At 39.7% G+C, this 12513-nt stretch overlaps 1 protein-coding gene across 2 annotated transcripts in view; it reads left to right on the top strand.

Annotated features, from left to right (window-relative positions):
• Positions 1–12513, top strand: part of camk1b (calcium/calmodulin-dependent protein kinase Ib) — a 35626-nt gene that overhangs the window by 22745 nt on the left and 368 nt on the right. For both annotated transcript variants that reach the window (XM_058373684.1, XM_058373685.1), the window contains 9 exons: positions 2987–3061; positions 6523–6661; positions 7333–7459; positions 7674–7749; positions 8105–8217; positions 8569–8647; positions 9509–9596; positions 9824–9977; positions 10527–12513. The exon at positions 10527–12513 is cut by the window's right edge and continues 368 nt beyond it. In XM_058373684.1, the coding sequence (XP_058229667.1) occupies positions 2987–3061; positions 6523–6661; positions 7333–7459; positions 7674–7749; positions 8105–8217; positions 8569–8647; positions 9509–9596; positions 9824–9977; positions 10527–10633 (958 nt within the window). In that variant the 3' untranslated portion in view covers positions 10634–12513. The remainder of the gene's footprint in view (positions 1–2986; positions 3062–6522; positions 6662–7332; positions 7460–7673; positions 7750–8104; positions 8218–8568; positions 8648–9508; positions 9597–9823; positions 9978–10526) is intronic.

Below are 12513 nucleotides of genomic sequence, written 5' to 3'. Positions count from 1 at the left end.
GGTAGAGTATGCTATGGTATAGCATAGAGTAGTGTAGTGTAGTGTAGTGTAGTATAGAATGGTATAATGTACCATAGTATGGTATAGTATACTGTAGTATAGTGTAGTGGGGTATGGTATAGTGTACTATGGTTTAGTGTAATGTAGCATAGTATTCTACAGTATAACATAGTGTAGTGTAGCATGGTATAGTGTAGTGGGGTATGGTATGGTAAACTATGGTCTAGTTTAGCATAGTTTGGTATACTATGGTTTAGGGTACATAGTGTATATGCTACAGTATAGAACAGTGTATTGCGGTATGGTATAGTATACTATGGTATAGTGTAGATAATATATACTACAGTATAGTATAGTGTAGTACGGCATGGAAGATTATAGTATAGTGTAGTATGGTATAATGTGGTATAGTATGCTATGGTGTAGTGTAGCATAGTTTGGTATACTACTGTATAGTGTAGATAGAATATACTACAGTATAGTATAGTGTAGTATGGGATGGTATAGTATACTATGGTTTAGTATAGTATGGTGTAGTGTAGTTTGGTATGGTATAGAATTCTCTGGTATAGTAAAGCATAGTATGGTATAGTATACTGTGGTAGTGTAGTGTAGTATGGTATGGTAGAGTATAAGTATGGTATAGTTTAGTTTTGTTTGATATGGTATAGTATACTATGGTGTGGTGTAGTATGGTATAGCACAGTGTGTTTAGAGAATTCCCGCCTTAAAGGACATGTGATAACACGAATCCCTGTTACTTCAGAATTCTGATTCTGCTTGAGAGTGAGGTTTTATTTCCAACAAAAACGAACTGGCCAGCCTTAACCCTTACTGTCAGTTTGTGAAAGCAGCTTTAACACAGGAAATTTCCTGGAGATTTACTTTGATTTGAAATAGAATTTCACGTTTTGAGGGTTTGCCAGAGAAAAGTAAAGTAACAGAGTCTGAACTATCATGTTAAGCCTTTTATTTAGTTAGAACTCCTTATCCACAAAGCTTTCTTTGTCATTTCCTTTTCTTTTTTTAATGTTATCTATTTTTACTTTTTTCTGTTAGTCTTTTTTCTTTTTTCTTTACTTCTTTTTTTTGTCTTTCTGCAATTTTTCCTCGTACATCTTTCTCTCCGTTTTGTTTCTACTTTTCTTTTTTCTCTGTCTCTCTTATTTCTTCTGTCATTCAGTCTTTGTATTTCTCTGTCAGTCTTTCTTTCCTTTCTTCCCAGTGAGTCTCTCTGTCTTTCTACCTTTCTTTCATATTTTTTAATCTTCCTGCTTTTCAACCTTTCCTTCTTTACTTAGTCACTTAGTCTGCCTTTTCTTGTCTATCTGTCTTACTTGTCAGTCCGTCCGTCTTTCTGCCTTCTTCTTCTTTTTTCTCTCTCTCTCTCTCTGTCCTTCTGTCTTGCTATCTTTATATCTGTCTTTCTTTTCATTTTTGTCACCTCAGAAGAGAAGCCTCTGCATGTATTATAAGGGAATATTGTTCCTTAGTGCCTTGCCTCAAACCACCCACCACCTGTGGAGTCGACCCGGACCCCACGCACAGAGGGGGTGGAGAGTCAACGAGCAATCGAGAGAGAAAGACAAGGCGAACTGACAGCATGTACAGGACGTGACCGGTGCCTGGGGGGAGGAAAAGTTAGAGATTGAGTGTGTGTATGTGAAAGAGAGAAAGGAATGAAAGGCTCAGTGGGCTGGTGACTCACCTGCATGTGTCGGTCGTGTTATGTGCCTCAGGCGTGTGTGGGAATCCACAAGGCAACCCAGTGAGAACCCACACATCTCTCTCTCTCTCTCTCTCTCTCTCTCTCTCTCACTTTTAACCCAGCAGGTAAAGAGAAAGTAAAAGAGAATGATTATTGACTGGAGCTGAAGTGGGAGAGAAAGGAATGAAGAGGTGGACTGTGATGTCACACCTCTCTACATCATTAATAAAAACACTTGTAATAGAAATGCGTCAGGCAAGATAGCGCCTTGCAAAGGATGATAAATGATCGAAACACATAGACTATAGAAATGGATTGAAAATAAAAACAGACAGGATTAGGATCACTGTGAATCCAGAACATATCCCATGATACACCCTAAATGAGGCACCAGTCAATCCAGTAACCAGAGATAAGATTTTATCCATTATCCATCTGTTATCAATAATGTCGTATCACGCATGTATATCGGATCGTTAAAGAATCTCTAAAGAGTTTTCTAGAAATTAATTGTCATTAAAAGACCTATTTCTAAAAGTACGAGTATGATGTTTTAATCAGAGATTAAAGGTAAATTGCCGTTCTTGTTACAGACGACCGAATATGAATATCAGCTTTCAAAACCCATTGTAGAGTATGTCATTAAATATTTCAGTTACATAACTATAGCTGCTATTGTTCCTTTGTAATTGTTTTGTCTTGTGGTGGATGAGAGATCCAGTGTTAAAAGTTTCTGCTCTGTCTTGGCTGTATACAGTCAGTCATTCTTCTCAGTCTGAACTAGGACAAGACTCATGAGAGTCCTCTAACCTCGTGGGGATTTCGTTTTGACCGTCCTTCACTTTCAGCAGTTATGTCATCTTCAGCTTGGGAGTATTTGCATCTATATTAGATGAATCATCTGTGGACTTTAAACAAATAAAGCATTGATTCCCAGGTGGACAAACAAAACAAAACAAGTGTGCTGTGACTAAATACCATAAAATGTTGTGTACAAGTATTGCTAAAGTATTGCTAACAATCAAGCTGGGAAATTTTATACTGTATATTAATTGACACACTTTGAATGGACCTCGATTTATAGTTCATTTAACAGACAACAGTACAGGAAGACAGTTTCGAGGTCAAATCCCTGTTTGACCTCAGAGAGATCATACAGGAACATTGTTTTTCTTGTTTTGTTACACCGATTCTTATAATATTTTTATGTATGTATGGATGTGTGTATGATGGTTAATTTTTTTTTTCTCAGTCCCTCTTTCTCATTGTTTCCTATAGGATTAAACACGCCAACATTGTTTCACTGGAGGACATCTACGAGAACACATCGTACCTCTACCTCGTCATGCAGCTGTAAGTGAAGTCTGTCTTTAGGCTGAATGGAGAGCCAGTGTAAGAGCAAGAGCGAGTGTGTGTCTGACTTATAAAGAAGCCACTCATGATCTAGTTCAGTTGCCTCTTTTAGCCCCCTATTTCAGACGACATTTATGTTTTGATTCTTGACTGCATTTTTCACTCAAGACAGAATGGTGTGTGTGTGTGTGTGTGTGTGTAGTTGCTGAAAATGTGGTTGAGAGTTTCCACAGTCAAATGTACTAACGCATTATATACAGTACAATGCAATGCAGTACAACTCAATACCCAAACTTTAGATACAAGCTTTTTGGCTACACATTTTTTAAGTGCAAATTCTAGTTCTGTATTTCTATTTTTAAGAAAGAAAAAACGATCCTGTTACTGATAATCAAGACCTGGACGATATCTACCACATACATTTGTGTGGTGTTTTTTTTTTTGGTTGGTTGGTTGTTTTGAATCTGATTTCCTTTAGAGGGTTTTTTGTTTTGTCTTTGTTTGTTTTTGTTTGATTTTTTGTTTTCACATTTTTTTGTTTTGTTTTTTAGGGGGGTTTTGGATTTTTGTTTGGTTTGTTGTTTTAGATTTTTTGTTAGATTTGTTTTTTGTTTTTGTTTGATTTTTTTGCTTTTGATTTTTGTTTGATTTTTTTTTTGTTTGATTTATTTGCTTGCTAGTTTTATTTTCTTTGTCGGTATGTAGTTTTACTTGACTCTGTAAAGAGTTTAGCTTTGTTCCAGCAAAGTAAATTAATAGCAATCGAAATATTGAATCCAATTCGTTTTATGCTTCTGGAGACAATCCGCAATAGTAATTAGTGCAAGCTGCACTATAACACTATAACACTAAAGAAAGTTTTGATACAGTTACTGGGCTTATTTACTTACCGAAATACTATATACTCTAAATAAACTAAACTAGCCTGGTATATACGTGTATGTTTCATATATGACGTATGTACATGACGTGTTTGCCGATAAATGGTGTTAATTCTACACAGGCTGCAAAAATATCAACAGGTGGAGCTGCAAATTCTTCCTTCAATAGACGTAACAGCATCTTTAATGAAGATTAACAAACAACATGGCTCTACTGCATAGCCGAATATTGCTTAGGCTCCACTACTGAAAGAGGTTTAATGACCAAGTGAACATGTGACATTTTCCTGGTAGCCGGTGCTTGCAGAACGCCATTACCGGATCAGGAACTGGTTAGCTAATATCCTTGAATAGGGATCAACTGTAAGCTGCACTCTTCCTGTCTAAACCGCCACCTTATATTCTTCAAATAGCTCCGCACCATTAAGGAAGGTGATGACCGTCTGCTTCTGGATTGTGTCCGTGTCTAAACAGCGAGTTCATAGCTGTACATTAGCAAGAGCAAGACTCCCAGCCAGCGCTTTCATCTCCAAAGAAAACACATTACAAAACCATGTGTCACCGCTCGCCTCGTTCCAGCTGGGATCTCTCTCCTGCTAGCAGGCCCGCTGGATACGAATCTTCCTTTCCGGCTTGAGCTTTACTTTTCCAGCCGTCGTTTGATGAAGCAGGATCTTGCTTTATTTCTGCATCTTTTTCATCCAGATAAAGTCCAAGCTGCATAGAGACATCAGCCAAGAGACATAAAAAACGGAAGAATAATATTGACTATATTTGGATTATATATAATGGCTTCAGTTTTCAGGGTTCAATCCGTCCTCCAAATTGCCTCTAGGTGTGATTGTGCCCTCAAATGTTTATTTTTAATACTAACAATTAATACTACACCCACCATCCTCCCATTATTTGTAGTGTTATAGTGTTGGCTGGAATTTCCTTTATACCTTCTCACACGTTATCAAAAAATTAAGAGAGAGTCTAAGTGAGTGAAACGAGGCAGCTATTACGTCCTCACAATGATCGCACTAATTGGTGGTTGCTATGTGTGCAACATAATATTGTTTCATAGATGATGATGATGATGATGATGATGATGATGGTGTGTATGAGTGTGTCAGTCTGTCGCTTCTTGCCATGCTCTCTCTCTCTCTCTCTCTCTCTCTCTCTCTCCCTCTCACATGTGATGTCAAAGCCCTTTAATTACACATGTGCCTTTGAGACTCTCTATTGTCTCGTCCACTGAGAAATCAAGGTAAAGGCTGACAAACATACAAAGTACACACACAAGAGAACACACACACACACACGCACACATTACCCGCCCACTGAGCAGCCCTGGGAGCATGTGCCCACACCTGTGTCCTCCCACCCGTCAGCTGAAATGTCAGGAAAGAGGAACGGGGGAGAGAAATGAGTGAAGAGAAAGAGAGAACTAAGCAGCGCATGGACATGGTGTGTAAAGGTTTAGATTACAATAGAGTATGGGGAGGATGATAATTAGAACATATGGGAAAAGGAGGTCAGTGCATAGCGAGGGATGGACAGAAGAAGAAGAACAAGGGTAGATGGCTAAATAGAGGGAGAGAGAATGGAGGGAGGGTGGCCTTGGAGGGAGGAGAAGATGCAAGAAAATGCTATGGAGGGAGACGGTGATGGATATAAAGAAAGGGGTGATGAAAGTGAGAGATGCTGAAGGGAAAGATGGATGAAGATGAGGCGGTGGGTAAAGGGAAAAGAGATAGAGAGAGCAATGAACAGAGGATCGTGATACAAGGAGATGGATGGGGATAAAGAGATGGATAGTGAAAGGAAGGGGATAATAAATGGGGATGAAAGTGGACGGATGGATAAAAAGAAAAAGGGAGGTGATTGAATGGCGGAATAAAGAATGGTCTGGAGAAAGTTACAGATCATAGATGGAGGGATGAAAAGAGGGATGAACATTAGAAAAGTACAGAGAATGGTCAAGAGATGGAGAGAGCAGTAAAGATATGGCTCAGAGCAGAGGTGGGGTAGTGGAAGGAAAGGAGAGTGCAGTCGAGATGGAAAAAAGGGGTGGAGATAAGATGGATGGAAGATGGACAGAGGGCTGGAGAGGAATGGAGAGAGGTGTGGATGGAGAGAAGGATGGAGCTTAGTGGCAGAGTAGAGGAGGGATTAACATACGAGCTGGAAAGTGCTGAGTCTGCCAGGTCTTTCATCTCAGCTAGAGTTCAGCTGTGTGTGTGTGTGTCCTCGCATCACTCACTGCGTGTTGGGTTTGTGTTTCTCTTTCTCAGTAGCTTCACCAGAGCAGATTGAAACGGGGGAAACAGATTGCACACATAATGACGCTTGATTTACAGCGAAATAAAATGTTTCTCTGATTCACACTCGAGTCGACTTTAACCTGCGTGAGTGGAGAGTAGGAGGTGGAAAACGAGCACAAGAGCGCCTCCTGCTGGTGAAGGAGGGCTGCAACACAACCAGCTGGTCACAAGGGTCCATGCTGTGATTCAGTCTGTCTGAAGTATAACTGTGTGTGCGTGCCTGTGTGTGTGTGTGTCATGCAGCTTCCACAGCATATTTCTCTCTTTGCAGGGTGTCTGGCGGCGAGCTCTTTGACAGGATTGTTGAAAAAGGTTTTTACACGGAGAAAGACGCCAGCAAGCTCATCCAGCAGATCCTGGACGCCGTGAAGTATCTCCATGACATGGGCATAGTGCATCGAGACTTGAAGGTGGGACTAGAAGGAAGTGTGTGAGGGGAAAATGAGCCAAACCCAGATCCGAATGTGTAAAAATTGAATCAAATTCGATTCAATTAACTGCTATTCTGAGCGTCTTATTTTATTTGGTGATCCCATCTTCCTCTTCCTTTGCTGCTCTAATCTGTGAAGCCTGCGCTTACTGTAACTAATTAACATGATGTTTATTTTCCTCTCCGGTTTCTGAGGTCACAGTTATTAGTCTTGTTAGTCTGTGGGCTTAACAAGCTCATTTGTTTACATGCAGTGAAGTGAAGTGAAGTGAAGTGAAGGACGTACAGATTAATTCTTGTGCATGGCTGAACTAATTAAGCCTCTACATGAACATGATTCAGATCAATAAGATCGAGAGAGCAAGAGAGAGAGTTAGAGAGAAAGAAAGAGAGAGAGGGAGCAGGAGAGGGAGTGAGAGAGAGCAAGAGAGAGAGCGTTAAAGAGAGAGCACGAGAGCCAGTTAGAGAGAGAGAGAGAGCGAGTAGGAGAGAGAGAGAGAGAGAGTGAAAGAGAGAGCGCAAGTGAGAGAGAAAGAAAGCAAGAGAGAGAGCGAGCGAGTGAGAGAGAGAGAGAGAGAGAGAGAGATAGGGTGACTGTGTTTGCATGCCTCATTATGGTCTGTGTGGGTTTTGTTTTGTTTTTTTTTTCAGCCAGAGAACCTGCTATATTACAGCATAGACGAGGACTCCAAGATCATGATCAGCGATTTTGGCTTGTCCAAAATCGAGGGCTCGGGTATAGTCATGAGCACGGCATGCGGCACTCCTGGATATGTCGGTATGATTCACACTAGCGTACATCATCTCTACACACTCATTATATCTATAATAGAATAGAACAGAAACAGGAAAGTTTTTGTAATCCGTATTATCTGGACCATGTGTCCACTGTTCAAGTCCCTTGGTAAGTTGTTACTATAGAAACAGAAAAGGCAAGACGAGCTCATACATGTGTGAAGCGTTAATAAGTTTTGTTTTCTTGTGTTTTTCAGCTCCAGAGGTTTTGGCCCAGAAGCCATACAGTAAAGCAGTGGACTGCTGGTCCATCGGTGTCATCGCGTACATACTGTAAGTATTTTATACCACTGATATCCTGAGTGGTAGCTTGCGTAGCTGTGTCTGATTAGCACTGTAAGGTATCATAGCTACAGTATACGGTAACTTTCTATGTGGTGGAGTTATGAGTTTTGCATATTAATATATCCTGAAGTTTTACTTCTCTTTTATTAAAGCAGTATGAACACTCACAATGATGAACTACATGTCATCTGTTTATAATGAAAGTTCATGTCCTGGAAAGTCCCAAATCAATCATGATAGAAGTTTAGTTAAACGTTTTTTCTTTTAAATGCATCACACACTGTCTGGTCCTGTTCAGTAAAATCCAGGATCTTTCTGTCTAAATTCCGTCCGTCTCTGTCAGCTTGTGCGGCTATCCGCCATTTTACGACGAGAACGACGCCAAGCTGTTCGAGCAGATCCTGAAAGCCGAATATGAGTTTGACTCTCCGTACTGGGATGACATCTCTGATTCAGGTAGCACCTTTTCCATCTTCTCACAGTTCCTCTGCTTTACATCAGACCCATGTTATTCCTGCCCAGACTTTACTCTTTAGTCCCTCTGAACACTCGCCAAACTGCTCGTTAATAATAATAAGAATAATAATAAATATAACATGCTCTTGAACTCTCCATTTTATTAACTACACAAAGCCTTGGGAGAACAGCTAATCAAATTTTGACGGATGTTGAAACCAGGCCAGGTTTTTTTTCTTTCTTTTTCTTCTTCTTCTTCCTGGGCCTGTTCTGTGTTACCAGATGACATTATGGAAAAGTGTCAGGCACTAACATCACGGACTGAGCTGAAATTGTGATTTTTATTCACAGCTAAGGACTTCATCGTACATCTGATGGAGAGAGACCCGAAACGGCGCTACACGTGTGAGCAAGCACTGCAGCATCCATGGTACGAAACACATGTATTTTAATAGTTATAATAGTATTTATATGTAGCTATAATTTATATTGAGGCATAACTATTATTCATGTATTTATTTAATTTTGAATCTAATTGTGTTCATATTTCGCATTTAAACCCTGCACTAAATGCATAAAATACATAATAATAATAATAATAATAATAATAATAATTAATAATAATATTATTATTATTATTATTATTATTATTATTATTATTATTGCATTAAATTATGTCAGAATTAAATATTACATTTTAATATTAAAGAAGCGGTTTGTAATTTTTTGTGCCAACATAAACAAGCCACGGACAGAAAAAACTTAAACATCATTTAAATGTCAATATTCAAATAAGCAGAGCTCAGAAGCTTTTTTTTTTTCCTGGCGAGGGGCAGAGATAATTTCTGGGCCAGAAGAAAATCCAATAGAAGCCGTAAATGAAAAATGATATCTATATTAATTGCAGGGCAGCACTGAAAAGCAGTTTTCGTTAAAGTGTCTTTGAAACCGAGCGATTATGACTGACCTTTAAAAATAACAAATTGCCGCTTTAAGCAAAACGAATGATTCTGGCATGATCGTGCAGCCAACTTTTCAACAATTAAAGTTTTTTGTGTTTCAATTCAACTTTCAGAGCAAAACGCTATAAATTACACAATAATAGTTCTGCTCGAATAGGAGTTGGTTTTCTCACGACAGATCGCACAGCTAATCCGGCTCGATCCAGTTCTGTTTTGGTTCCTTCCAAGTAGCTTTAGAGCCTTTGCTTTCCTTGGCAGAAATACAGCCAGATGACTAACTTGGATCTCAATGGAGAGAACTGAAGGATTTAGATTTCTTGTTTTTTCAGGATTGCTGGAGATACAGCACTGGACAAGAACATCCATGAGTCTGTGAGTGCTCAGATCAAGAAGAACTTCGCCAAGAGCAAATGGAAGGTCAGTGCTTTTAATTGTCAAGTATACTGCTTTTATATACCACATGCTGGAAAGCTAAACGACATGATCGGTCCTATTGAGCTCGATTTATAACCAAATAATCATATGAATCATGTTTAAATGTAATCCTATCAGATGATGAAGACAAGCATGGCTGATCTGAAGATTTCCCCTCTAAGCACAGGCTTAGATAGTTTCAAGCTCTCTCTCGTCTGTCTCTCTCTTAGCAAGCGTTTAATGCCACAGCAGTGGTCCGGCACATGCGTCGCCTCCAACTGGGCACCAGTCAAGAGGGGCAGAGTCAGCTGTCGCCCCACAGCCCCTGTGGCGAGCGCCTCCTAGTGCCTGAGGGAACTGAGGAGGAAGAGGACGAGCAAAGCAGTCAGTTCGCATTAAACTTTACATGTGTTTACACAGTCTGCTAAGTGGATGTCTGTTTGTTTGCTTCTTTAGTTTTGCACTGTTACTGTATCCTGCTCATAGTTTTCCCCATATATTACTTCACTTCTGTATATAATCTCTGGAAAATAGTCTTTTTGACTCTCATTTTAAATTTAAATATAAAATAATTTCACCTTACAAACTTTTTTTGGCCCTTTTCTCACCCACCGATCATATTATTAAGAAATCCCAAATAATAATGGAGACGCTCTGGTGCAAATGCTGTACTCAGATTCCCAGAATGCAATGCACCTATACAAAACTTGTTAGCCATTTACACGTTGCCAAACACAGTGCAAGAATTAGCCTAACAGATGAAGCGTTCGTAGCTGGTTTGTTTCCTGAGAGCTGTAAAGGAATTAAAAAATGCTGCTGCCTTCAGGTACAAGTGAAATGCACCACTCTGAACAGATAGTGGCACTGCATTGTGGGTAATGTACAGAAACGTAATAGTTATGAGGTGTACGTTTTGTGTCTCCGTCTCTGTAGCCTCTCAGAGGGACAATAACGGCTGCTCCGAAAGAGCTGGCGAAGGGGATGGGCGTGACGGCATCCAGAACTGCGCCTTCCACGTCCACCCGACCAGCCGGGTCTGAGCCCGTCAATCATCCTGCTGCAACCAATGACTTGACTGTCCCATGTTTCTACTGGAGTCCTGCCACACCCCCAGTCTGGCCAGGAATACTGAGTAACTCCAGCGCTTGGCCACTAGGTGGCGCCGCAGTGTAAACAATTTGAGGTGGGAAAAGGGGGTCGCTATGCCAACAGAGGGATTCTGTTTACAGAGAGGTGAGCTCTGCGAGAGGAAGGGAACGGAGAGAGATATGCATGCCGCAGTTGCATTATGGGTAACGGCCTGAGATTAGACTGAGATTGTTTTATCTTCTGTTTTACAAACTACATGATGTTTCATCTTTATGTCTTGGAAAAGTGGCTTTAGGTGTTTTTTCATTGTAAAATGGGTCCTCAGAACTTTTTCAAGCCTGCACACTAAATACAGCTTCATGTGTGACCAACACACACACACACACACAAACACATATGTACGTAATGCAGCATATTAATGCTGTACTGTACCTAAATCCAACCTGAACCTCTGCAACCAAAATCCTTTTTATTTTTCTTTAATAAATCTGCTAAATATCCCCACAAACTCTAAACTCCTCTTCTTGTGGGGACATTTGGAGTATAAAATAATTTCTTGATGAAGCTGAAATTCCCACTAGGCCATGATCATATATAGAAGCATATATTACTAACACACACACCCACACTTGGTCTAATTGTACTTGTACTCATTGTGTCCATATTTGACTTTATGTATAATCGTGCTGCAACACACCAAGTCTGCGTCATTGTTTCGTGGTTTTTTTTCATTACGCATCAGACACAGTCTTCAGTGCCTTCGTGGATGCAGTTGTTCGGGTTATTAATGCCTCATTTTTAACTCCATTCATTGCCATTATGATCTGTCTGGGTGTCGGATGCTTTAAATGTAAACACTGCAGCAGGGCCCTGTGTGTGTGTGTGTGTTCTGCTTTTATACATTTAACGTCTATTACCATTCATGTAAACGTTTTTATATAAGTCTGTTTCTTTTACTGATGGTTTTACTCAGGGGATGACGGTGTGTTAAAGATTCTGGGGTTTTAAATAAATGCTACAGGATTTATTATCTGACCGATAAATCGATTATAGAATTAGTGTGGTGGCCTGGGGAAAACCTGATGTCGTGGCTTTACTAAAACGTCCTGCAAAGATAAAGAACAAAAGCATTCGGTTTACCTATTGATGTGTAAGAGCTGTTGCCTCCTACACGCTTTAATCAAATTCTACATCATCTGAATTAATCAGCTGTTAAAATGCTCCTGCGCCAGACCCTATAACTGCTCTAACTTTTCTTCTGACTGAGATTAGGGTCGTTAAAGTGTCACGGTTTCACGTTCACACAGTTAATCGCATTATTTTACATCTACACCCTCAATCATACTTCTGTTTCTCTGCCACTCTTTCTTTCTCTCAGCTTATACCAACAACATGATACTTAAAATGGTGTCTAACTCATTTTTTTGTGTTTATTTTTATTAAAAGTCCATCGATAGTGTGAAACCATGATATTTTTTTTCCTACACCATGAACCCTCCTAATCCCTAACCCTATCAGGGAAGTTTTCAGAGCTATATATAGTCGAAAATCTGAACATTTCTTTATCCCAGGCTGCCACACGTATATATATTTAGACAGAGGAAACGATTTTTTTCCCTTGACATGGGGGTCCGTTGTAATATGCACCACTGAACCTATACAAAAAAAAGAAAAGAAAGAAAGGCATTAAAGAAATTTTATCGTACCTCATGTGTCCCATTTGATTTGTTTCCATACACCATTTTTTGTACATTTTTGTGACATCTCACAGTGTACTGGACTTTTTTTTTTTTTTTGCTCTGTTTTGCATTATTCTATCCTCTTACTTTCT

Source organism: Hemibagrus wyckioides, linkage group LG21, assembly GCF_019097595.1.
Source record: "Hemibagrus wyckioides isolate EC202008001 linkage group LG21, SWU_Hwy_1.0, whole genome shotgun sequence".
NCBI lineage: Eukaryota > Metazoa > Chordata > Actinopteri > Siluriformes > Bagridae > Hemibagrus > Hemibagrus wyckioides.
The sequence above is the reverse complement of the archived record's forward strand: the minus strand, read 5'-3'. Positions and strand labels throughout refer to the sequence as shown.